Source organism: Cetorhinus maximus, chromosome 6 (genome assembly GCF_964194155.1).
Source record: "Cetorhinus maximus chromosome 6, sCetMax3.hap1.1, whole genome shotgun sequence".
Taxonomy (NCBI): Eukaryota; Metazoa; Chordata; class Chondrichthyes; order Lamniformes; family Cetorhinidae; genus Cetorhinus; species Cetorhinus maximus.
The window spans coordinates 30,896,126-30,922,820 of record NC_135884.1 but is presented as its reverse complement, the minus strand read 5'-3'; the positions used below and the strand labels follow the sequence as shown (position 1 = coordinate 30,922,820).

General features: G+C 41.8%; 1 protein-coding gene across 1 annotated transcript in view; it reads right to left on the bottom strand.

Annotated features, from left to right (window-relative positions):
- The window catches only part of cacna2d3a (calcium channel, voltage-dependent, alpha 2/delta subunit 3a), a 1,007,885-nt gene that overhangs the window by 814,745 nt on the left and 166,445 nt on the right, over window positions 1-26,695 (bottom strand). The window contains exon 3 of the mRNA XM_078543510.1: window positions 6,479-6,595. Coding sequence (XP_078399636.1) covers window positions 6,479-6,595 — 117 coding nt within the window. The remainder of the gene's footprint in view (window positions 1-6,478; window positions 6,596-26,695) is intronic.

Here is a 26,695-nt window from a genome sequence, read left to right as displayed (position 1 = left end):
TAGGATGTGACTGTCTCACATTGAGGTTTCATGACAAAATTCTTCGACCAATACATCCATAGCACATCAGTGAACTGAAGCGTGTATGTACTGGAATTGAATTACTGTACAGTAGCAATTACTTTTCATTCAAAAACAATAATGAGATCCATGTCGTAGGAAAAGCAGTCAAAAGGCTGTTCTGAATAAAAGGCTTTCTGCCTACAACATTTTTACATCAATTTGCGTTTATTCAAAATTGAGATAATCACACTTCCTAGACTTTGTAAATTGGATCTACTTTTGATCCTAGTTACATGTGCAAATAATAATTCTTTTGAATTATTATATTGTGATTTTGTATGAGAAAATAAGATTTTACATCATACATTTGCAGTGCTTATTGTTGTGTTTTGTTTCTTCATAATTTACCTGCATAAATAAGTTTATATTTTAAAATATTACAACTTCTCCTGAATAATCATATATACAGACTTTGAAGAAATTTGATTATAAAATTCTCAACATTTTCAGCTAATCATCAGTCACAACTAAATTATTTTCATCTTCTACCTGTGATTTTGAATATCTATTCACTATGTACACATAATTCATGTTTTCTATTCTGGTGCTCATGAATTTACGTTAACCCACATTAAATTCTATCTGCATTCCTTTGCATCAACTTATTTTCTCCTGATAACCTTTCAATGGTATCAACTTCCCTTTAACACATAAATCAATGTTATCAGCAAACCTTCCAGTTTTCCAAAAAAAAAATACATACTATTTTGGAATATTATGAACAAGAAGACACCAAGGTTTCCTGAATAGATATCCATGGATTCCATTTGTTACTGCTTCCAAAAAGCCTTGTCCTCTTATAGTTTTTTGCTTTCTATTACCAAGCTTATTTTCAATCCACTTAGTCATAATGCCATTGTTTAATTTTCTTTAATAGTCACTAAGTAGCATTACAATAAAACGCCAACTATGACTAAAAATGATTTTCACAATGAATACATGTTTTGTCATGTATTTAAAATGAATTAGAAACCATTGTACAATTTCTCTTGATGCACAAAGAGCAATTACTGATGGCAGAAAAACTCACCAATCCCATTTTTTCTTAATTTCTGATAAAATGACTAGCCGACTAAGCAATTTGTTTTTATAATCTCTGACTGTATGAAATGTGTACATTTAACACTGCTGGCATATTAGTATGCTGATAGGATTTAGTGATAGGGCTTGATGCTGACAACCTCAGAAGTCAATTTGTGTTTGTTCAACCAAATCTCCACACTGTAGGCATGTTCAGTACATTTTTCAAGATGCTTTCAGGGTTAGCCAGGTTGGTGAAAAATAAAAATGAGCAAGACAAGCGAGAAAGATGGATGCCCACGAAGGGAACCCAAAATGCAGAAAGTATATAAATGACGAGAATCTGACACAAAATTTAACAATATGACAGAAATGTCTTGAAAAATAGAAGTCAGAACAATAGTGGTGAGAAGGAATAAAATAATTGTCATTATGAGGGAGAGAATGCAAGATATAATAAGAAGAGTGATTCTATGTTTAAACAGTTACCTGTCCAATGGTGTGAAACATTTAACTTGTCGCCATCTCAGTAATGTGAGTTTCTCAGCATTCATGTTGAAACAAATGTGCTGGGATTTGTAACTGGTGGTAAGGGGTTAGAAGTACTACCAACTTGAAAAAACCATATTGGAGCTGAAATTGGTCTTGGGCAGTAACACAGAATTAATTACAGCAAATCGACAGCTGGTTTTAGACAATGCCTATTTTTCTCTCTCAGAGGGTGTAAAAATGGCAAAGAAATCCTGTAGTTTCTGAGTGTATATGAACAGCTAAACTTAATTACAATGCTTAAATTAGATAACATAACAAGCTTCTCAAGGCAACACTAAAGAAAAAAAGTACAGGTGATATCAGTAGCCTGATTTGCTTAAATGTTTTCAGGTTCACTTTGATTTCCTTTAAGAGGAAGAACTCCTTTCAAATAATATAAGGTATAAGCACAGAAAAACACATATTTCATAATTATGTGATTAAATTGGTACTTTATTTCATCATAGCCACAGTTGCTCCATCTCTTTCTATTTATCTGGCCTCGATTTTAACTCTGCTTAAGTGGGTGAGTTTTGAATGGGCTAAAGTTGAGCCCTTTTGGCAGTTCCACCAGAGGAGGTGGGTGTTGCTTTAAGAAATCATTTTTAAAGTATCACCCTGACATAGGTCTAAACAATCTGATGTAGCTGACATGTAGACCTAGCAACTGCCCCATGCAGATTAGATGCATCCCCTTGTCTCCCAAGCTACAGGGGATCACTACCTGAATGCATTAGTTAGCTTGATGCTCTGTACTAGTCGGGGGCTAAACAGGGTAGCTTCTGAAAACAGGTGCAAGGATCACGATGCACAATGAGGCTGTTTGAATTTCAGGCAGCACATAATCTTCATGCTGGCTGTTCATGCAGCCAGTGCTGTTCATTGGATGCTTCAGCAGAGGGCCCATTATCATAACTTCCAAATAATACTTAACGCTAGGCTGTGTAGTATAAGGATGTTCGGCAGAGTAAGAGGGACTGGGGAAACAGTACCACCGACATGGTGATGCAAAGAAAGTCACATGATAGTGGACTGAGTACAGTAGTAGTCTGGGAGAAGCCAGCACGGAGACAGCGCCCACGCAGGGCTATACTTTGGAGATGCAAATAGTTATGAGCTGTTAATAAACACTTAATGTTCAACCATACAAGCCTCCAGACCTCTCAGTGTAACACCAAGCAACCCTTACAACAAGCTGCATTGCCTAACGCTAGCTTGCACCTTTTAAAGAGAAGGTGCTTTGTAGCAGGAATAGGTGCTGACAGTTGTGCGGAATGAATCTGACTGAGAAACAGTGAAGAATATCACAACATGGCAGAAAACGGGCTCCTGGGTGCTCAGATGCTGCACTGAAGGTCTTAGAGGAGGTAATGGAAAGGAGGAGAGATGTCTTGTATTCTCAAGAGGCTCTTCAAAGACATCATGAGAAGACAGTGGGAACGGATAGCCCTGGAGTTTAATGCCAGAAGTCACGCCTCAGGATCATGATGCAGTGCTGCAAGGAGGTAAATGAGCTCACACAAGTGGTCAAAGGTCAGTAATTGCATCTTCAGATGGCAAATTCTCACCAAGTTCACCAGGAGCTTCAGCCCCTTCTCAAATCATCACACCCCCATCACTCACCCACCTACAATGTCTATCAATCAGGCCTTATACCTAACATGCATATGTTCCACCACATCCCCATACACTTCGCACTTCTACAAGCCTCACAACTACATCTCACAACATTCACACACTGACAGCTATTCAAGCATGATAGTCATAACACCCAACAGGTTACACAGATTCATTGACATACTTCCCTTTTTCTTGCAGGATAAGGTGAAGCACAACCCAAAGCAGCAAGAACTAACTGTGTGTCTTAATCCCATAGAGGACATGATGTTGCCCATTGCTGAGATCTTGGGCAGCAGCAGGGTCGAAACCTTTGGAGCTAACAGTATCCTCATGCCCAATCCTGTCTTCCACATCCCACATGCTGCTTATCCCATAATCTCTTCTGATTTACATGCTGCAGATGATGTAAGCATTCACCTCTGTGTTTTTCCTTCCTGTCACATCCTGACCCTTATGTTATTTTCATTTCAGATCCCCAAGAATAGTAACCTGGCCAGTGTGGATGAACACCAAGAAGATATGGGCCTGAATTTTTAGTTCAGCGGGTGGGCCCGCACCTTGGATCAGCTGGGAAACGGACCGCCGACCACGATCACCCACTGGCCGCAATTTCACGCTGGCTGGCCAATTAATGGGGCAGGAGGAGAGTGGGTGATGACGTCAATGTGGGCGCAGGCAAGTGCTGAGAGAAAGCTCCCAAAAAGGCTGAGAGCTGCCTCAGGGAGCTGCAGACCCAAAAATGTTCCAATAAAGTTTTAAAAAGCAGAAAAGAAATGCCTGAGCATCACAATCAAGCACCTGAAAATATTGATGATAAAAATGCTGCCCACAGATTTTTATTTATATTTTATTTCATTACGGAAACCTCATCCCACCCTTGGATGAGGTTTCATGAAAAATGTAAAGGCCGCCTGGCCGATTCGCCCATCCGCCAACCGTAACTGTTAATGGGCTTAATTTCCCTCTTAACCGACAACGGGCGCGCATCCGACTTTTGCGCGCGCCTGCCGAGCAAAATATCACGCGAGTACGCGATGAAGTCGAGACGCTCGCCTGACATCATCTCGTGTGATTTCAAGCCCGATCGGGTCAGGAGCGCACCGCCTGATCAACATAAAATTCAGCCCCATGGTGTGCATGAAGAAGAAGACACAACACCATCACTTGGTTTCAGAGTAGCAGCCACCAGCTCAGATACGTTGCACGTATCTTAGAAGGTAGATTAGAGGCAGGATCTGCACATGGTGAGACTCTGGACATGAATGTAATACAGCCAGGGCGTGGGCAAGAATAGTGCAAGGATAATTCATCGGTGAGTGAGATTGTACACAAAAGCCCTTGCAGAGTACTCATTGAGGACTTCAGTAGGGCAGGCAACAGAAGGCTGAAGAGCTAACACAATTTTAGTTGCATGCACAATTTCAATTACAGGCACAGACATTATTACAAATAGTTATGCTAAACAAAAATAAATAGATTTAGTAGGGCTGCAATGTGTTCCCACTTAAATTTTCCACTCATTCACTCCACTAGGGGGTTTATTAGATTGATACCTGGAATGAGTGGGCTGTCTTGTGAGGAAAGGTTGGACAGACTGTACTTGTTTCCACTGGAGTTTAGAAGAGTGAGGGGTGATCTGAGTGAAGTATACAAGATCCGGAATGGCCTTGACAAGGTGGAAATCGAAAGGTTGTTTCCTCTTGTGGGTGAATCCAGAACTAGGGAGCGCTTTTATAAAATTAGGGGTTGCCCTTTAGGACAGAGATGAGGGGAAATTTTTTTGCTCAGAAGGTTGTGCGACTTTGGAATTCTCTGCCTCAGAAGGCGATGGAGGTGGGGTCATCGAATATTTTTAAGGCAGAGGTAGATAGATTCTTGTTAGGTAAGGTAATCTATCGGGATTAGATGGGAATTTGGAAATCAAAACACAAGAAGATTAGCCATGTTCTTATTGAATGGTGGAGCAGCAGGCTCGAGGGGCTGATTGGTCTACTCCTGTTCCTATTTCTTATGTTCTCATGTACTAGAAACTGAGAGGATTTACTGTCAGGTCTCATGAGCAGTCTATATGCAATGCTATTTTGATTAGGTTAGAATGTGCAATAATGACCTTACAAAATTAATATTTTTCATAGTCTGATGTAGCTTGTGGGTAATTCTGAGTAGAAGGATTACATTCTTATCAGTGGGATGCAGATTCGGTTCTCATCAATCATGTGAACAGTGTACTGCTACAGTGCAGCATCTTGTTATTTATTTAAGTCTTAAGTTTATTTCTGTTAAATCAGTTAATGGTCTCATATAGAGGCATGACAGGGCATTTCAAACCAATTCAATGCAAATCCAATTCCATGTGGAAATTCCAGGAAGCTCCTACTGTCCTGGACAACCAGATGTGCAGCAAGTGTCATTGGCTGGATTTTGAAATGCAATGAATAAGGCATACTGGATCCTGAACTTTATAAGTAGAGGCACAGAGTACAAAAGCAAGGAAGTTAAGGTGAAGCTTTATAATAAACTGGTTCAGCTTCAACTTGAGTACTGTATCGAATTCAAGGCACCACACTTCAGGAAGAATGTGAAGGCCAAAGGTGCAGAGAAGATGTATAAGAATGGCCCCAAAGACTTCAGTTACATGGATAGATTGGAGAAGCTAGGGCTGTTCTCCTTAGAGAAGAGAAGGTTCAGAGGAGATTTAATAGAGGTGTTCAAAATCATTAGAGGTCTGCAGTGAGTAGATTGGGACAAAATCTTTCCATTGGCAGAAGGGTTGAGAACTAGAGGGTACCAATTTAAGATGATTGGCAAAAGAACCAAGGCAACAAGAGCAAAGATTTTTTATGCAGCGAGTGGTCAGGATCTATAATGCGCTTCCTGAGAATGTGAGGGAGGCAAACTCATTTGTGGCTTTCAACAGAGAGTTGGATAAATTTCTGACCGGTAAAAATTGCAAGGCAACAGGGAAAAGTCAGGAAAGTGGGACTAACTGAGTTGTTCTTGTAGATACCTGGCCTGGACACAATGGGCCGAATAGACTCCTTCTGTGCTGTAACCATTCTCTGATTCCCTGTGCGCACATGCACCGAGGAAAAGGTTGTATTTAACAATTCATAGTTCCAGAATATTACCTTTGAAGGTTTTCATGATTGTAAGTATCTAAATGATGTAAACTGAAAAGCAAACAGTCATGTTGCAATGCACCTTGTCAAGAACATTGTTCTACTTCTCTTATGGAGGTACTTACTCTTACTGCTTCAGCTTTATTATGAAACATTCGCTCCATATCCTTTGCCAGTTTTTTGACAAGCTGGAGACCATCTATTTCCTGAACAGTGACTGTTTTTTCATGTTCTTTATATTTCTGTAAGAAAAGACATAAAGAGATCAATTTATGTATTTAATGTTATTCTGGCTAACATGTTCTCAGGAAAATGAAAGGTATCTAGTTAAACAGAACAGTACCCATCTTCTAACCTCCATACATCAACCTGACTACAACAGTGACTCCACTTCAAAAATATTCATTGGTTGTGAAATGCATTTGTACATCCTGGAATCGTGAAAGGAAATATATAAATGTATGCAGTTTCCTTCTTTGATGTACACTCTGTAGCCTGGAAATTACTGTGATGAATGATATTTAAACACTGAAATATTTGTATCAAATTCTTTTCTTCATTACTTCAAAGTTGGCATTAGCCTATTTAAAATAAATGAGTTAACTCCTCCTCTAAAGGAGTAAAAAATTTGAATATAGTACGTTTGTAACACCTAGCATGATAGAGCTTCCTGAACTCAGCCAAAGTACTGAACTAAATACTAATGAAGAATCAACTCCTGGGGCAACGTTTCCCCCCCCCCCCCCCGTCGGTGGGGAAGTGCAGGAATGGGCGCCAGAGGGATACCTTCCGATCGACGCCCCCAGTCCAGGGGGGGCACCGCCATTTTACACGGGTGAGCCAATTAAGGCCCACGCAATGTGACGTCTGCCAGGAAGCACTACGCGCTCCCTATGCGGGCTGGGGAGGGGGTCCCCTCAGCCGGGAGTGCACTCTTTAGCGCATGCCTCAGGGAGATCGGCTCTGATTTAAAACTTTTAATAAACATGTTTAAAAATTTTCCCTGGCATGTCCCCTCATGTGACACTGTCAGATGAGTTGGGACATGTCCAGAAGTTATATTGAAACCTTTCTTAAAAATGTAAATACCCTCATGAAACCTCATCCCGACCGTGGATGAGGTTTCATGCTTTTTCCATTTCGCGCTGGGGCTCCCGGCCGACCCGCTAACCTTAAGGTTGGATGGGCAGGTCCATCAATTAGGCTAATTAGTTTTTTAATGGCCTTAATAGGCCGAGCTGAAAATCTAAATGACGTGGGGGTGACGTCGGGACGCACGCCCGATGTATCCCTGTGTGATTTTACACATCGGCGAGCGGGCCCTGCCCCCGCTCGCTGACCAGAAAAACCTGCCCCTGGTGTAAACAGGACAGAACCAAAATTTGAAAAAGAAATCTGTTTAGCATAAACTCCCATAGAGTTTCAAAGGTTAGACATGTTATAGAAAGTTCAAGTGTGCAAAAATTTTCAAAAAACAACAGTCAACAGGATGGCAAAAGAAACAGAGGGAAAATTATCCCCCCGTTGTGGGGTTATGTGGGGGTGAGCACGAACCCGATCGGCGCCCCCAATTGGGGCCACGCCGCCATTTAACGTGGGCGGGCTTTAATCGGCCCGCCCATCGTGACGCTTGTCCAGAAGCGCTGAGCTCCCTGTGCAGGCATGGGGGGGGGATTCTGCACACGAAAGAGCGCAGAAATCTCCCTGAGGCACAGAGGTGCACTCCCTTAGAATCCACTTGCAACACACCAGCCAGCATTCTGCGACATCACTTCTGCCAACACCTCCCAGAATATGTCCAGCCAGGGTTGGCAAACATACTTTGAAAATGTCTTATATTTGGAAGGGGCCAAAGAAAGAAGAGAGGAACAAGTGAGATTAACGTAGGACCACTTTATCTCTTGAGGGGGAAGGAATTGAGCTAGCACTTGCAGAGTAAACCAAAATATATTGGGTAGGAAGGCCCAATGGGGGAAAGCACTCTCTAAGAAAGAACAAATCCCAAAGTCAGGCTAAGAAAATACACAGCACAGTTAACTGGACAAACAATAATACATGTTTAAATGTTTTAGTAAATTATTTAAAGCTTGTGATTGTTGTATTGTAAATTGTGTCTTTTATACTCTTTCGAGTTATCAACAGTCACAGATTGCAACTCTTTGAGTACAATCACAGTTCTTGGTTTTCCGGGAGTGGGACATGAACCCACAACCCTCTGATTCAAAGGCGAGGGTGCTATGAACTGAGCCACAGCTGACACCTCAAAATTCTTTCGAGTTATCAACAGATCGCATGTAACTCTTTTCGAGTACATTCACAGTTCTTGGTTTCCAGGAGTGGGACATGAACCCACAACCCTCTGATTCAAAGGCGAGGGTGCTATGGTGTGCCTGTCATAGAATGGTTACAATTGTCATGCCTGTGCGGCTCCCTGCAAGAGATTGCATTGTCCCACTTTCCCTATTAATGTAGTTTGTTTGCTGAGAAAACAACATGATTGATCAAAGAAATTGGAAAATAAATTGTTTGGGCAATTTGATTGTAATCATTTAGTCGTGGCCATTGATTTCTGATTGGTAGCTTTGAAAAAGAAATAAGCAATTTCATTAGTTTGCCTTGTAATGTTTGTTGATTTGCAACTGGTAGCTTTTCCTACCTTTTCAATAATTAAACAAATCAGCATGATCAGACTGTCTTAGACACAAGTGTGATGGACATTTAGCATTTCTGATACTTTGAGTGCAATGGGCAATTTCCATTCAATAAAACTTAGGCCACATTTAAAAGTTTCTATCCAATATTTCAAATACTTGTTATCTTTTCTAAGAAGAAATTTATTTTCAACCTGCAACTTTTCTTAATTGCCACATGTAATAAAAATAGACCATGCCTGAAGTAACTTTTAACTTACACCCTCACCATTCACTCCCTCCACCACTGACACACAGCGGCAGCAGTAAGTACCATCTACAAGATGCACGGCAGCAACTCACCAAGATTCCTTCGACTGCACCTTCCAAACTCACAACCTCTACCACCTAGAAGGACAAGGGTGGTGCATGGGAACACCGCCACCTGCAAGTTCCCCCCAAGCCACACACCATCCTGACCTGGAACTATATTGCTGTTCCTTCACTGTCACCGAGTCAAAATCCTAGATCTCCCTCCCTTATAGCACTGTGGGTGTTCTGACAGTACATGGACTGGAGCAGTTCAAGAAGGCAGCTCACCACCATCTTCTCAAGGGCAATTAGGGGTGAGCGATAAATTCGGGTCTAGCTAGCGACGCCCACATCCCATGAATGAATAAATTAAAAAATATCACTCAAGTTTCAATTTAAGTGGTGCCAGTACTTTACAGCAGATTTCCGTGTCTCCCCTATCCCTGAGGTGGACAAGAACAGCAACACCCAAAATGTACCATTCCTTCCTGCCCAGGCTCAGGAGTGCCAAGCTTCCCTTCCAGGTTTATTTACATGGCCCAAGGCAGCCCCTGCACAGGTCTGACCCTTGGCAAAGAACAGGAACATCAGGGACAGCTGCAGGCCAGGAAAGCTACTTCCCACCTCATTTAAGTGGATCCGTATGACCTGCAACCACTGCAGCTCCATGCCTCAGAAATCCCAAGGTTACACGAAAGTGCCTGCAACTTGACAAAGTAAGTCTTCTCCCCATCCTGACTGCTTTTTCCTGAACCTTCAACTGGGAAACTGAGTGTTTCTGAATCAAGAGTCAGGAAAATCAGCTCTATCATTTCCCAATTTTTGCTATGGTTGGCCTATATGAGAGGATGTAAGTTATTACAGCTAAAGTTAAAGATCAATAACAAAGAAACTATTAACAAAGGCTTCTTTTGGTTATTTGGTCCAAAATATTATTGTATCATAAATATTCCAAGTTTGTTATTGACCTCATGAGCTAAACCTTATAATCCATCAAACATGATTGATAATGGAATACATACAGCTTGAGCAGTATGCATCATTTGTTTAATGATTCCTTTAATTGTCTAATACATTAAATTTACAATTTAATTTAACACTTCTGATAGATTAATAATGTTGCTTATGTGAATTAAAAATGAATACATGTCTCTAATTATAATGTAGCTCTTTAGCAAGTCATGTTGGCTGTGATAACACCTATAAGTGCTTTCAAGGAATTCTTTTATCAAATAATTATTGCCTATAAAGTATGAAAATATACTCAGATGTTAGATTTACATGTACTTCTAAACAAGTTACAGTCACCGTAAAAATGAATGAGTTTTGAATGGGTTAAAATCGGGCCCCACAATCTCCCATCAAAACATTGTTCGTTACTCTCTAATTTCCTCCCAAATCTCTAATTCTGTACTATGCTCCTAAGTCTTTTCCCATTAGTTTAGAGAATTCTCCCTAAACTCTGTTTTGTTCCCCTCCATGCTCTGTCTTCATGCCACTGTTTTTCTCCACTCATAATCCAACCTGATCCATTCCTGTATTAAGGATTCCACTTTGCATTCATCAGTCTGCTTTATATTCACAAACTCCAGTCCACCCACATGCAATACATGCACCCTACATGCCCTTCAATGGGGCAATGGAAATTTTGTTGATTTCAGTTTTTCAAGAACAGTTTCATCATGTCTTTCACATAGCTGAATAACATCCGCCATATATCACCCTTAGTCCTTCTTAGAATCAGCGAAACTATAGCCCAAGAGGATGCAATTTTAAACCATTATCCTGACCTCCTTATATTCTTTTATAGTCTACAAACTGTATCAGAATGTAATGGTGATGAGGACAAATAATTTATACCACAGTTCTACGTAAATTGAAAATTCATTTACTTATACTACTTCTTTAATTGTTGAAGTAAAAAACTTATGTTGCCTGCATATCCTTTGTCTGTCCACATCAATCTTTGAAATCCAGTGTCGAGCTAACTTTTCAGTATCTTGGCTATTCAGCCTCTGAGTAAAACTCTATTTTATGAAATGCTCAATCTGATTTGGCAGTCTTTTCTCCAGGAGCTCACAGAGTACAGCTGAGAGAAGTCATCCATCCTTCCATAGAAATCTGCAATCCCCCATCACAGCATATAATTGTGTCTCGAATGATTCCAGGGCTTTTGCTTCCATCACTCCATGGATAAAAACCTTTTTCACTTTCCTCCATTGTGTAGTTCTTTGCAATTATTGCATGGAAAACTACTTCTTCACATTTGTCTTTTACATTTGACATTTAACTTAAGATGGTGCTTCAGATCTCTCTTTTCTATTGTTCCCAGTATCTATTAGTATCTCTATAAGATGACCTTGTATTCACATCTTTTTAAGAGTGAAGGGATCACATTTTTCGAGGCTACCTGATATTCAGTCTTCTGACAGGAGAAGAACAGTATCTTGGCTCTTCAGTGCACTACCTCCAAAGCCTGGGGTTTCTCTTATGCCTCAATGACCATAATGGAATACAATAATCTATGTGTACCTGACACTGTAGTTTCAAGAAGAAGACTTGAGATTGTAGTTTGCTGATTTGATAGTTCTGCTAATCCCTCTTTCCAGAACTACAATAGGGTCCCCTTTGTTCAGAATTCTATGAGGTTTTTGGTTAGGGATCAGTAATGTTTATGAATGCGAAATTTTGTGCGTAATATCACTCGCAGATCGCTTTCTGGCATCTTCCCTAACTAGTTCAAGATGGATTTTGACCATGGATGCCCAGTTCTTCTATACTCCATCCCCACCATAACTGGCTGGCCCTTGTGTTTCTTCCTTCATTTGACCACTCGGACCAGTCCTCAAACAACCACCACCCAGAAGGAAAAATCAGTTCGACCAATACTCTTATTTCCCAGTTTTTACTGGTGTTCCATTTTAAGGTATACAAGACCAGTTCAGACCAGTATTCTTATTTCCCAGTTTTTACTGCTTTCTCGTTCTGGGCACCCTATTCCACCTGGCTGGACTTGTTTTTATATTGTACTACTTCTCTTTTGATTCCAATCACTTCCTCCAGATAAAAGATGCCACTATGGGAACCCATGCCGGTTCTAGCTATGTCTGACTTTTCCTTAGATTTTTTTTCATTTAGGGGATGTGGGTGCTGCTGACTAGGCCAGCATTTATTGCCCATCCCTACTGCCCTTGAGAAGGTGATGGTGAGCTGCCTTCTTGAACCGCTGCAGTCCCTGTGGTGTAGGTACACCCACAGTGCTGTTAGGGAGGGAGTTCCAGGATTTTGACCCAGCGACAGTGAAGGAACGGCGATATATTTCCAAGCCAGGATGGCGAGTGGCTTAGAGGGGAACTTCCAGGTGGTGGTGTTTCCATCTATCTGCTGCCCTCGTCCTTCTAGATGGTAGCGGTCGTGGGTTTGGAAGGTGCTGCCTAAGGAGCCTTGGTGAGTTTCTGCAGTGCATCTTGTAGATGGTACCCACTGCTGCCATTATTTGTCAATGGTGGAGGGAGTCAATGTTTGCGGAAGCGGTGCCAATCAAGCGGATTGTTTTGTCCTGGATAGCGTCAAGCTTCTTGAGTGTTGTTGGAGCTGCACTCATCCAGGCAAGTGGAGAGTGTTCCATCACACTCCTGACTTGTGGGTCTGAAGTCACATGTAGACCAGACCAGGTAAGAACTGCGGATTTCCTTCCCTAAAGGATATTAATGAATCAGATGGGGTTTTACAGCAATCAGTGATAGTTGTCATGGTCGCCGTCACTGAGACTAGCTTTCAATACCAGATTTATTAATTAGATTTAAATTCCACCAGTTGCCATGATAAGGTTTAAACCCATATCTCCAGAGCATTAGTCTGGGCCTCTGGGTTACTAATCCAGTGACATTACAACTACGCCACTGTCTCCCCCATCTAGTGACATTGTAAGCCTCTTCTTTTAATCTAATACCATCCTTAACTTCCCTTGTTAGCCATGATGGCACCACTATTCCAGTAGAATTCTTATTCGTCAGGGGAATGTACATTCATTAAGAATTACGAATTATTTATTTAAATGTTTGCATTGCTTATTTGCCTTCACATCTTTTAATCTTATTTTCCAATCTACCTCAATCAACTTGCCTCTCATACCTCCATAATTAGTTTTGTTTAAATTTAAGACCCTAGTCTCAAACTTTGCCACATCTCTCTCGAACTTAATATGAAATTCTATCATATTACGATCACTCCTCCACAGAGGATCCTTCACTATAACAAATAATCTATTATTAAGGAGGTTGTAGCAGGACACTTAGAAAATCTTAATGCAATCAGGCAGAGTCAACATGTTTTTGTGAAAGGGAAATCATGTTTGACTAACTTATTAGAGTTCTTTGAAGAAATAACAAGTAACGTGGATAAAGAAGAACGTGTGAATGAGGTGTACTTGGATTTCCAAAAGGTATTTGATTCGGTGCCACATCAAAGGTTACTACACAAAATAATAATGGTGTTGGGATAATATATTAGCGTATATAGAGGATTGGTTAGCTAACAGGAAGCAGGGATAAATGGGTCATTTTTGGGTTGGCAAGTTGTAACCAGTGGAGTACCACATGTATCACTGCTGGGGCTCAACTGTTTACAATCTATATCAATGACTTGGATGAAGGGACTGAAGGTATGGTAGCAAAATTTGCTGATGACACTAAGATAGGTAGGAAAGTAAGTTGTCAAGAGGAGGTGGAGATTCTGCAAAGGGATATAGATGGATTAAGTGAATGGGCAAAAATTTGACAGATGGAGTATGGAAAATGTAAACTTGTCCACTTTGGCAGGAAAAATAGAAAAGCTGTATACTATTTAAATAGAGAAAGATTGCAAAACTCGGTGCTAACAGAGGGATCTGGATGTCCTGGTACATGAATCACAAAAAGTTAGTATGCAGGTACAGCAAGTGATTAGGAAGGCAAATGGAATGTTGTTTTTTATTGCAAGTGGAATCAAATATAAATGTAGAGAAGTTTTATTGCAGCTGTACAGGGCCTTGGTGAGACCACATCTGGAGTTCTGTGTGTACAGTTTTGGTCTCCTTATTTGAAAAAGGATAGAATTGCATTAGAAGCAGTTTAGAGATGGTTAACTCGACTCATTCCTGGGATGAAGGGCTTATCTTATGAAGAAAGGTTGAACAGGATGGGTCTATACCCATTGGAGTTTAGAAGAATGTGATCTTACTAGAACATACAAGATCCTAAGGGAACGTGAGAGACTGGATACCTGGACGATGTTTCCCCTTGTGGGGGAGACTAGAACTAGGGGACACAGTTTGAGAATAAGAAGTCTCCTTTTTGAGACAGAGATGAGATTTTTTTCTCTCTCTTAGGGGGTCATTAGTATGTGGAATTCTCTTCCCCAGAAAGCAGTGGACACTGGGTCATTGAATTTATTCAAGGCTGCGTTAGATAGATTTTTGATAGACGAGTCAAGGAAGTAGACAGTTTTTGGGGACAAACGGGAAAGTGAAACTGAGACCACAACCAGATCAGCCATTATCTTATCAAATAGCAGAGCAAGCTTAAAAGGCCAAATGGCCTATTCCTGCTCCTAAATCCTATGTTCCTATTACTAATTAGCCCTGACTCAATACATAATGCTAGCGCTAAAATAGCCTATTATCGTCTGATTATGTATGTCTTAGTCATTAATGTCCTATTACCATTGTTAAAATCTGTCGTGCCCTGATACAATCTGCTTGATTTTACCTAAACCAATACTCGGCTCTACAGATTTGACTTTTCTCTTCCGACTTATAGATTTACCTTTAGCTGAATCCTCTCTGCTCCTAATTAGTTTAAAGCACTATCTACCATACTTTTTACTCAAGTTACCAGGATATTGGTCCCAGCCATCTGGTTTAAGTAGAATCCATCCTAGCAGAACCACTCCCTCTTTCTCCAGTACCAGTGGCAGAACCCCATGAATCCTTGCCTCCACACCACTCTTTCAGTCAGGCACTTAAACCTCTAATCTGTTTGTCCCTTTGCCAATTTATGTGCGGCTCAGATAGTAAGCCAGGCCATGGATGCAGTCTCCTGGAGTTTGGGGAGGCCAAATGCATATTGGACAATCACTTTACTGAAAACCTCTGTTCAGTCTGCAAGTGTGACCAAACTCCTGGTCACTGTCCATTTTAATTCTCCATCCCACTCCCATTCTGATCTCTTTATTCTCGACCTCTGATATTGTTCCAGTGAAGCTCAGCAGAATCTCAAGGAACTGCATCTCACCTTTTGATTAGGCATTTTACAACCTTCCCAACTCAACACGGATTTTAATTTTTTTCAAATGAAAACCATAGCTCCTATGTTTCCCGATAGAATGTGCTGATTCTGCTGTTGCCGTTTACAGCCCCTCTAGACCCATCTCTTGCTTCTTCACTTGCCCCTTTACTGCCCCACTTTGCCTTGCATCATTATACATTTTGTCATTTAATCGTTCCTGCTTTCCAGCCTCTTACAGACCTTCCTTTTTGTGCTTTCCTCCCCTCCTCCTCCTTTCCTCCTCTTTCCCTGCCTCTGTCCTTGCTTAAAAACAGTTACATTTAACTTCTGTCAGCTATGGTGAAAGATTGTCAACTTGAAATGCTAACTCTTTTTTCTCTCTCTACAGATGCTACCCCGGCCTGCTGACCATTTCCAACATTTTCTGTTTTTATTTCGGGTATCCAGCATCTGCAGTATTTTGCTTGAGTTCAACACTTCATTAAGTTGCTCTCTTCCAATTCTTTATTTTTGTTATTATTTGCATGTTTCAGGCCACTAAATGTTAATATCCAAAACCGAAAGCGATTTCAATAGAGCACAGCAGAATGGAGATGACCAAGGATTATTTGAAATTCCTCCTCAGGCCTCACTACAATAATTCAGGTATGTCATGGGCACCAACCATTTATCTTAATGCAACTCATCTGTCAGGGCTTTATCAATTGTGCACCCTATTGAGGCCCACAGGTAAGTCTAAGAGGGGGGTAAGTGATTGGGGAGAGGCCAAGGACAAATTGGCAGCTGCCCACAGTTACTTTTCAGAGCCAGAAGGAGCACTCCTGCTTCCTCCGACCGAACTGAAAAATGACAATCTGTAAGTTTTGGGGCCTTTTTTGAGTACATTTTAAGTCCTGCTTGATCAGATACTCAAGGCCCAGAAATGCTAATTGGAGCACAAGTTCCAATCTGTTTTTTTATTTATTCTTTCATGGGATGTGGACATCACTGGTAAGGCCAGCATTGTGGCTTGCTAGGCCATTTCAGAGGGCAGTTAAGAGTCAACCACATTATTGTGGATCTGGAGTCACATGTAGGCCAGACCAGGTAATGATCTTTGGAACTCTCTTTCTATCATTGAAATTCTCTTCCCCAGAGAATGGTGGAGGCAGGGCCAACGAATATTTTTAAGGCAGAAGGATTCTTGATTAACAAGGGAGTCAAAGATTATTGGGGAAGACAGAATGTGGAGTTGAAGTCACAATCAGGTCAGCCATTGAATGGCAGAGCGGCCAAATGGCCTAATCCGGCTCCTAATTCATATGTTTGTATGGCAGATTTCCTTCCCTAAACACATTAATGAACCAGCTGAGTTTTAATTGATGATAGTTTCATGGTCACCATCACTGAAACAAGCTTTACATTCCAGATTTATTAAATTAATTTAAATTCCACCAGTTGCCATGGTGGGATTTGAACTTGTGTCCCCAAAGCATTAGCCTGGGCCTCTGGACTACTAGTCCAGTGGTATTACCACGATACCACTGTTTCCCGATATTGAGATAAAATAATTTAGTATTCCTGGCCTGAAATGAACCATTTCACTTCAACTTAGTATCATCTACAAATGTGACCGAATTGAATTTGATTTCTGAATTCAAGTAGTTTATTGAGATTAGCAACCAGTAGGAGACCCCAGATCTGATCCATGGGTTACTCAATCCAGTATTTTTCCCAGCCTGGTATTACACATTGGGTGTAATTTTCGACTTACCATTGAAGCGTAAAACTGGCATTGAGGGTTGGGTGAGTGTTACAGAAACCATCCAATTTTTCTTTCTATTGGAATCAATTACTCACTGGATAAGCTCTTTGAGCCACTGAATGATTTGCTACATTTGTATTTATTTTCCTTTCAGTAAGGGTATGCTGCTATGCCATATACCATGGCCAAAATTCAGAACCTAATATAATAACAGCTCAGAGTATGTACCCACACTTAGCAATGCGTCTGGAAGCTGCATTTGAAGGGCAGCTAAGCATTCAGGTCAGTAGTATTTGAATGCCATTCTGAGTAGTACCCTATCCAAGGCTTCCCGTGCTTCCAGTTTGCGTCTGATTTTTTTCCCCCTTACCTACCCGCATTAAAGCTATCATGCTTATCATAGGTGCTGCTTTTGCTTCCCTAATTTCGATAGGCCAACAGCTGGTGGAAGAAGAACAGCAGCAGCAGCCTGAAGATTCAGAACAAGCAGAAGGCAGCAGGTGAGGAGGAATGCTTCTAGAAGGTCCTGTCCAGCCCAGAGGGTTTATAGGCCAAGAGTAACTTTCTTAGATATTCCTGAGGAGGCCATGCTTCACCAGATGGGCTGTTGCTGACCCGTACAGTGGCTTGCTGCCTGCCTGGGTCAGGGAGGCTATGCTTTGGCAGTGATTGACAATGTTTTCCACAGATTCCTTCCAGGAGACACTGTTCACAAGTCCCAGTCACGTATTGCTGCATTAAACAGGCCTCAATGTCCTTATTTCCAGAGTAATGCAGTACATTACTTTTACAATGAATCCCAGCAGCCAGAATGGGAGATTTCCAGGATTTGCAACAGCGGCCAGCCTCCCTTACATCGGGTTACAGTAACATGGCGAAATTCATACATTAGCACATCAGTATTTTAATAAAATCAGCTTCTTTTACAAAGATAAATGAACAGTAGCTTCTGCAAATGAGAAGTAAATACTCCTTAATCAAGTTTTTCTTTGATACATTAGGAGCACAGCTGGAAAGTTGCTGTTTTTCAGTGGGAAGTATTTCTGGTTGGTAGGGATTTAGGCTCAAAGACAAGAACATTTATCACTTTTTGATGGGGATGCAGTAAAGCATTGCTTCAACAGCATCCACTTTACCAGATCATTTCACACAAACACTCGGAAAAGAAAACCACTACTTCACTGTCAGCACATTTAATGTTTTTCATGCTTTTGAGTCACATTTTTTTCAAGATAACTGAGCATCTAGTAATAACCTGCCAAAAGTGAGCTAGAGGGAGTTCAAGTTTGAATGATTTTGGCAAATCCAAACAATTCATATTAAAAAATCAGTACAGATGAAAGACAAGTTAAGCGGGGGGTGCAGTAGAAGATCGGTCACACAGAGAACAAAGCAACGGAGAAAGAGGACAAAATTAATCATAACAACTGTCCTTATAAACAATTTTTTTTTTAAAAAATGGACAATAAGAAAATATACACTAGAGAGTTACAGGAAATCTGAAATAATTAAATGAGAGGGAAGAAGCATCATTTGGGTAACAACATTGTTTAAAATTGAATATTTTTACAGCTGTGCTCCTAATGTATCAAAGAAAAACTTGATTAAGGAGTATTTACTTCTCATTTGCAGAAGCTACTGTTCATTTATCTTTGTGAAAGAAACTGATTTTATTAAAATACTGATGTGCTAATGTATGAATTTAGCCATGTTACTGTAGCCTGGTGTAAGGGAGGCTGGCCGCTGGTACAAATCCTGGAAATCTCCCATTCTGGCTGCTGGGATTCATTTCACATAGCAACACCTAAAGTAGACAATTTGCACATGGAAAATGTTGGTGTTTATAACTGTAATTAAGAATCTGTTTGAAATGCTTTACCTTTCAGAAATCTTGTTCTCAAATAAACAATTATCCTTTAAATGGTGAACTAAAATATGCAAATTTGGTCTAGATCAGTGGCCAGAAAGTTTGAATCTACATTTTGGTGATACAATTTCATGAGTGCTGTGAGTGGGCAGCATGGTGTTGTTCTGTCTGCCATGGCAGACATATATCATGTATGTGAATTATACTTTGCAAGGTTGGTTAGTCTAAAAGTCTATTTGGTTCATGTAAGTGTAACATGTCCAAGAATTGGCCCAGATGAATTTCAACCCCATCAAGTTTCCAACGCCTGATCACCCTTACTGAAATCCTTTCTTGCTTTCTGCTCTAATGGTGTCTTATATCAATGCTACGACTCCACCTCCATTCTTAATTTCCATGTTCTTTCTAAAGGTCTTACATCCTGGAATATTTAGTTCCCAGTCATGTTGAGTTTGTAGCCAGGTACTTGTAATGGCTACAACATCATAATCTTTAAGGTGATTTTTTTTGTTCTAACTCACTTGTTTTACTTCTTAAGTTACCTAAACTTGTGCACTGACCTCTGGTTTGGGTATCTGACCCCACCCTGCCCATATATCCTCAAGATATAAAAGATTTGTGTTTTGACATCTAAACTGGGAAAAGGTTTCTAAAAAAATTAGAGGGTTAAGAAAGAAAGCTCAATTCGGCAAAGGCAAATCTTTAAAATTATACCAATATGTCATTTTACAGTTGAAGTCTCTCAGAACAGGAAGATAGAATGTAAAAATAGCAATTTAAAGAAGAAGAACAACATACATGCAAGCTTGACTCCACCAGGAAAAAGATAACCAGAGGGGGGAGGAATGCAGTAATTGTGGACAGAGCCTGCAGGCATCTCAAGAGGTAAATCCAAGGGTCCCAGAGGGGAGCTGAACCACCACTCTATCACATTTGATCTCTTAATGACAAAGTTGGATATCATCAAGCAACAGTACTGTTCAAAGATAGCAATTTAAAAGGAATATACAAAATGCAACATAACATCACAAAACAAATTGTAATTCTGGGCAACTAATTGTTTTACAGTTAGAAATTTAAGCCCAGTAATTGTGATATACGTAAAAACAGAGTTAAGACTTTGTAAGTTAATATTTACCCAAATACTAAGTGTTAGTTCAGTGATTAACCTTGCAACATTATTGTGTTATGAATGAAATATTAATAAAATAGTGTTAGTCCACAGATATCTGTGTCTGTCTTTTGTGAATTTAGCAAGAAGTGGTTGGTTAGTTCACTCAATAATGCACTGCGTCTCCAAGGAGGTTGGTTTGTGTCACTGTTGATCTGTTGATATACTTTGGATTGAGTAAAATAATACAGTTCGGGAGCAAGCCAAAATATCAAATAATTTTTAGACATGGATGGTAAATCTCCATCTAATTCAGTGATGTATATCAAGGTAGACCTGTTGAATAATATTTCTTGCGCAGTTTACAGCATTGCCAGCTACAGCAATAATGGTTGATGTAGAAAAATTGAAATATCAGCCTGGATTTTTATCCTCAAGGCAGATAGTGGGAGTTGACAAAATTCCCAGCATGGCCTGACCACCTCAGGAGAAAGTTCCTGCAATGGTGGGATCTTCAATGGCAGGGGGTGCATGTGGGCAGGAGTCGGGCCAGCCGATCTGGGAAAAAGTGTGGAGTCAGCCACAGGGGGCTGCCAGATGTGGAAGTGGGTTGTTAAAAATGCACACATTGGTGCAGTGGGACAAAATCACTTAAAATAAAAGCACAAAGGCCTTCCAACCCTTGCCCCTTATGCCCCCTCACCATCTAAACACTCCGCATGCTCTATCCATGCTGCCCATCCACTCCCTCATGGCTCCTCATGCCCCTATGTCAAGCTCTGCCCTCCCACCTATCCCTATGGTCCATCATGCCTCCCATGCCCAGCTATGGCATCTATATGCCCACTGACCCACTACACACTGTATAGAACCAACGAACCCTATAGTGACAGTAGGATGTGTTTTAAAAGAGGTTTAAAGAAAAGTAATCCATGAAAAACTTTCTACCATCTTGAAAAAAAGTCATTTCAATAGAAGTGTCAAACATCCAGAGCCTTTAAAGTACCAATAACAAAAACCACAATCCCTTATATTCCACATAACTTGTGTAAACAAGCACTGAAATTGACAGCAGAGATCAGAGACCCTGAGCTGTCAGTCAAACAATGTTTTCTCTGGGACGCAAGTGTTTCAACAAGTTTAATTAATGTATTGGCTCTCCCAGGGGGTGGGTGGGAGGGCAGAGCTTGGCATAGGGGGCATGAGGAGAACCTTTTGAGCTTACCATTTGAAAGGTCCTCTCATGCGGACTCGGGGTTCACGATTCCTCTGTGAGGCCATTGACCATGACTCTTTAAAAATCTGGCCTGAATCCATGAAAATTGTGGAGGCGTAGGGCATGCCTACCTTCACAATGGAGCCAGCCAGGTCGGGAGTGTCAGATGCGGGCTTTTGACAGGAACCAGCCTGCCCCCTTTAAAGGCAATTCCAAAAATCAGACAGCCAAGGTATGGAATCGGGAACCCCAGAATTGGCACCCACCCATCATTTTTAAAGGGCTCCTGAGTCATCCTGACTAAATGAAAATCCAGGCCATCATACCTCGGGAGTTCAAAATATAGCTGGGACTATAACATTTTGCTTTTAGTACATCCATGATGTTAATAAGTGAGGTATCTTAAATACTATCTCACGTTCACCAACTGTGCTTTACTGCCTATAGATAGTGGTGCCCTGGTTTGCTTTAATGGTCAAAGTATCTTGGAGTATGCATGCGTTATATTACTCGATTACCTAGTATGTACATTAAATTTATCAGTGCAAATCTATTTGGCCAAATGGCCTGGTTTGTGTATAACTTTTATGATTTCATCCAGAAATTGGACATTCATTGGTTGAAATATTCTGCTGATTGTTTATTCTACCGCACTGGGATCATTTCCAGGTCCCAACCCCACAGAGGTCAGAGCTGAAGCAACAGGGCAAACCTTGTGGGAGGCGGCCAATTACAATGCTGCCTCCAAGTTGGCAGCTGCAAAGGTCAGCAATCATCTACATTTTCCTAAGAGTAGGAGGAGGTTGCCTGCCACTCTAATGAAGCACGCATAGCTGGAGGTGGCACAGGAGATCTCCAGCTACATTGTCGACAGAAAGACATGGGGCAGAACTTCTAGCTTGGCATGCGGGCACCCGCCCGACCTGGTTGACACAAAATTGCGCGAGATGACGTCGGGCGAGTATCCCAACGTCATCCTGCGCTTGTGCGGAATTTCAGTCGGTGGGTGCGCACAAAAGTCGGAAGCGCACCTGCCGACAATTAAGAGGCCTATTAAGCCCATTAATGGCACAATTATCTTTAATTTTACAAAGCCCGTCCAACCTTCTGGTTGGCGGATGGGCGAATCGGCCAGGCAGCCTTTACACTTACCTCAAGGGCGGGATGAGGTTTCATTAACGAAATAAAATAAAAATAAAAATCTATGGACAGTATATTTATCATGTATATGTTCAGGTGACTGATTGTGATGCTTGCACATTTTTTCCTGATTTTAAAAACTTTATTTAATGATTTTCGGCTCTCTGCCTTCAGGGAGCTGTCTGTCAGCGCTCGCCCGCGCCAACGCTGATGTCAGTGCCTGCCCTCCTCCCACCCCCACCCCAGCAGCGCTGAGCTTCTCAGCGCGCGCTTTACGCTGGCTGGCCATTAATTGGCAAGCCAGCCTGAAATTGTGGTCGGAGGCCAATCACGGTGGGCGGTTGGTTCACCAGCCAATCCCGGACCCGCCGATCAAGCCCACCCGTCGACCTAAAAATTCTGTCCATGGATCCAGTGCCGCAAGTTGTTCAATGGTCTTCTGAGTCCAGCAAGATGAGTGACATCAAATCTGCATGTGCCAGAAGTGAAGGTTTGTTGAGCACTGCTGGCTTCTGCACTGCAAATGTTCAGATATTGCAGGCTTCAGCAATAATGGGCCATGAAATGAACAAAAGGAGCGGCAGCAGCACAGTCAACCATGGAAGATGTGAGGATGGCAGTAGAACACAGATTATGTGTGACATGTTCTTTGGCATGATGCCATCTCAGCTGTCAACGGGATCCCTAACATTCATGAAACTCTCACTCACCCTGCAGGAATAGAGCTCACAAGGCCCAGGAGTGGCCCACATAGCAGTCCTGATGTCAATGGAAGAGGAGGTCTTGGCGATTGCAAGATTTACAACAGGGCATGGTATAGCAAAGACGAAATGAGGGTCTGTCTGAGAGAGGGCGAAAGCCTGACGCATGGAACATGGCACACGTCTGGAGCCAAAACCACATGTTTGATCTTATGTGCAGACTTTGAATATTGTGACCAATAAGAAACAGAGATGCCATATGCATTTATTTGTGTTTTCCTTACACAATAGAATCAATGTTGGAGGAACAGCAGGAGGTGGCGGGCGATCCAGAGAATGTCTCTGAGGATGCACCATCCACCATACAGGCACCTCGGTGGGGCCTGCGCCATGTGTGGAATGTTTGTCATGGGGAGAGGAGCACAGCACATGTGAGTAAATGGAGATGGTGGAAATGGGTGCCAGTCCCCATCAGTGGGCGGAAGATAGCTGGAGACCTGAAAGAGTTTCCTAAGAAATGTGTGCCTTTGGGTAGAAGTTTATTAATGTCATGAGTCTCGCCATATCTCAGTCCAATGAGTGCATTAGCAACTCCATTGAAAAAGTGGCCATCCTCATAGAGGCTCACATATGCCAGGCCAATGATTAGATGCTAAAGCAGCAAGATGGCCTTTTTAATGTGGCTGCAACATTCAGAAGACTTGAGAGTACAGTTGCAGCAATTGCATGCAAATGCATGGAAACACTGAAAGGTGTTATTATGCTCCCACACAGCACTCAAGTGCAGTTGTGCCCTTAAACAGCTGTGGCAGGCAGACCTGATAGCAATGGGGGCTCCTCCTCAACACGCCCTTCAGTCAATGGCCAAACCCCAGGCCCTCTGCCAGAGACACAGGTAGTGAGTGATTCCTTCCCTGTGACCGAGGATGCCCTGCACAGGTCAGGCAGTCTGCAGCTGAGCCTTCATGGGCATGGCATCCCAGAGAATGGCAACCTCAGGCATCTGCTCTGCCAAAGCAGGGAACAAAGTAAGCTGCCCCCATGTCGGCCTCAACCACATGGGCAGCACCATATAGAATCAAAAATATCGGACAAATGGCAGTAGTGTTCCCAATGCTGGATTTCAGACAAGACGACTGACAAATCAGAGACAGTGGAGGAGTTAAGAGATTTGGTGCAGAGGTAGGGCTGGGTGGCACCAACGTATGTGAGGAAACTGATGTTTTATTGAACAATATCACTGAGGGGCAGCATGTAGATGAGAAACAGTAGGAGCACAAGGAAAGATTTCAGCAAAACACTTGTCAGAGAGGACTGACAATGTAGCTGTACGCATTCAGGCCTAATTAAAGATTGATATCGGCAATCAGAATTTTAAAAACCCCAATGAATTGCCACCAAATCTTTTCTATGTTACACTGGCAAGTTTTGTCAGCCCAAGGAAACCTGTGTCAAAGGTATTAAATGCAAATCCCTGTTGATGTAATTTGAAAATCAGCGCATACCATGTTCTAACGACATAAATATCTGTGCCAATGATCGACCCGACTGCCAATGATCCAGCTGTCTCTGTGAATGATTGACCCACCTGTGTGAACGATTGACCCACTTGTGCCAATAATCGACTGACCCTCCAGTGCCAATGATTGACCCTCCTGTGCAAATGATCGACACCAACCCTCACCACCACCACCCACCCTCTCCACTAAGCAGCCAACATGTCTCTGTTAAACCCAAAAGTAGGCACATTGGAGGTGGTTTGCTGCTGTGCTTGAAATTTTTAGCTTCCGTCCACCTCCAACACCTTGAGGATTAAAATTTCTCCTTTAAATTCTGGAGCAATCAGCTGTCTAACTTTTAATGCTTTTATCTGTTGAACTATGTCCAGATCAGGGCTCACTGTAACATTTAAAATTATAATAAAACCTACAATCAATAATTTTCTTAAAATTACTATGGAGCAGAATTTCCATGGAGGCTCCCCCAAATGTTCACCTTAACCTCAGCAGAAAATCTGTGAAAACTCCAGAGAAAATGCTGTTCATAATGTTTCATTGGGGCTTCTGTGAATTTTCTACCTTAGTTACAACAGATGATCAGGATAACCACCACAGAAATTAATGACTTTAGAGGGGAGCCTCTGCAGCTGAGTGCTCCTGGCATGGAATACTGTTCACACGGAACCCTGACTGGAAAATCATGGACTCTCTGCTTGATTTTCCTATTGAAGATCAGACACTATGAGGGGAGTTTTAACCTCTAAGAACGGGTGGATTGGGGATGGGCGGGAGCAAAAATAATTGATTTTTGGATCACAGCCACAACCCGGATCCAGTGTGCTCACTTTTGGGTTTAATAGGAGGCACATTTGGATGCCTGTAAGTAATCTACTCGCCACAGTCAGGACCCTAATTAATACAGACAGGCAGATACCTACTGCACCAATTAACATCCTTATGAGACATTAATGAAGTCTTTTTAAATTGAATTCCACTGACCTTTACATTTATTATCTGCAGCATGGGCTTCCCAGAGGTCAGGAAACCCAGCAACTGAAGGGAAGTGTGAACATCTGGATGTGACGGATAAGTGCTTTGCAAGCCTCAGCACCACCCGCAGCTCAAGCTACCCTGTAAACCACCATTCAAATGCTCAACTCCCACCCACCCCCAACCCCCGTACAATGACCAACCTCCAACTCCCCTCACTGACTCCAATGTCTAACTTACCTTGCCACCACCCTCCACCCTCATAATGCCCCATGTCCAATTTACCACCACTCCATTCCCTTCCCCAATTGCCTACCTGCCCGACAGTTGGCCTGTCCCTCAAGTTGGCTGGTTGCAGCTGGGAAAGTGGCTCAAAAAATTTAAATCAGACCCTGCTGTTAAACTCAGCTTGTCCTCCAGGAAACTCATACTTCGGCTTTACCGGCTGCTAAATCTTCCTGTTCCCCTTCACCACCTCTCCCCACCCCACCACCATCCCAACTCCCTTCCCACCGAGCAGTTGGGGCCAATGGGCTTATAATTTCCTGGTCAGCACTTCCTGCAAGCAGCATTCTGTGCTAAAGTGCCCAACTACAGACTCCACCCTTGGATACCAAATTTCCAAATCCCAATGGTTGAAGAAAATCTTCAACCAACTCTAATATCTCAGTCATCTGTCTGCATGTAAAGTCGAGTTATAACTATTCGGTGACTAGACAAAATATTCTGCACTTCAATTTTCCTATAGTATATGTTGTGTTGTTGTAATGACATAAAGGCACCAATCACTCATAAGGGATTGTGTAAACGTGCTGCATTGTATAAAGACTAGGCACATAAGAACAAACACACATAGGTAAAAATCT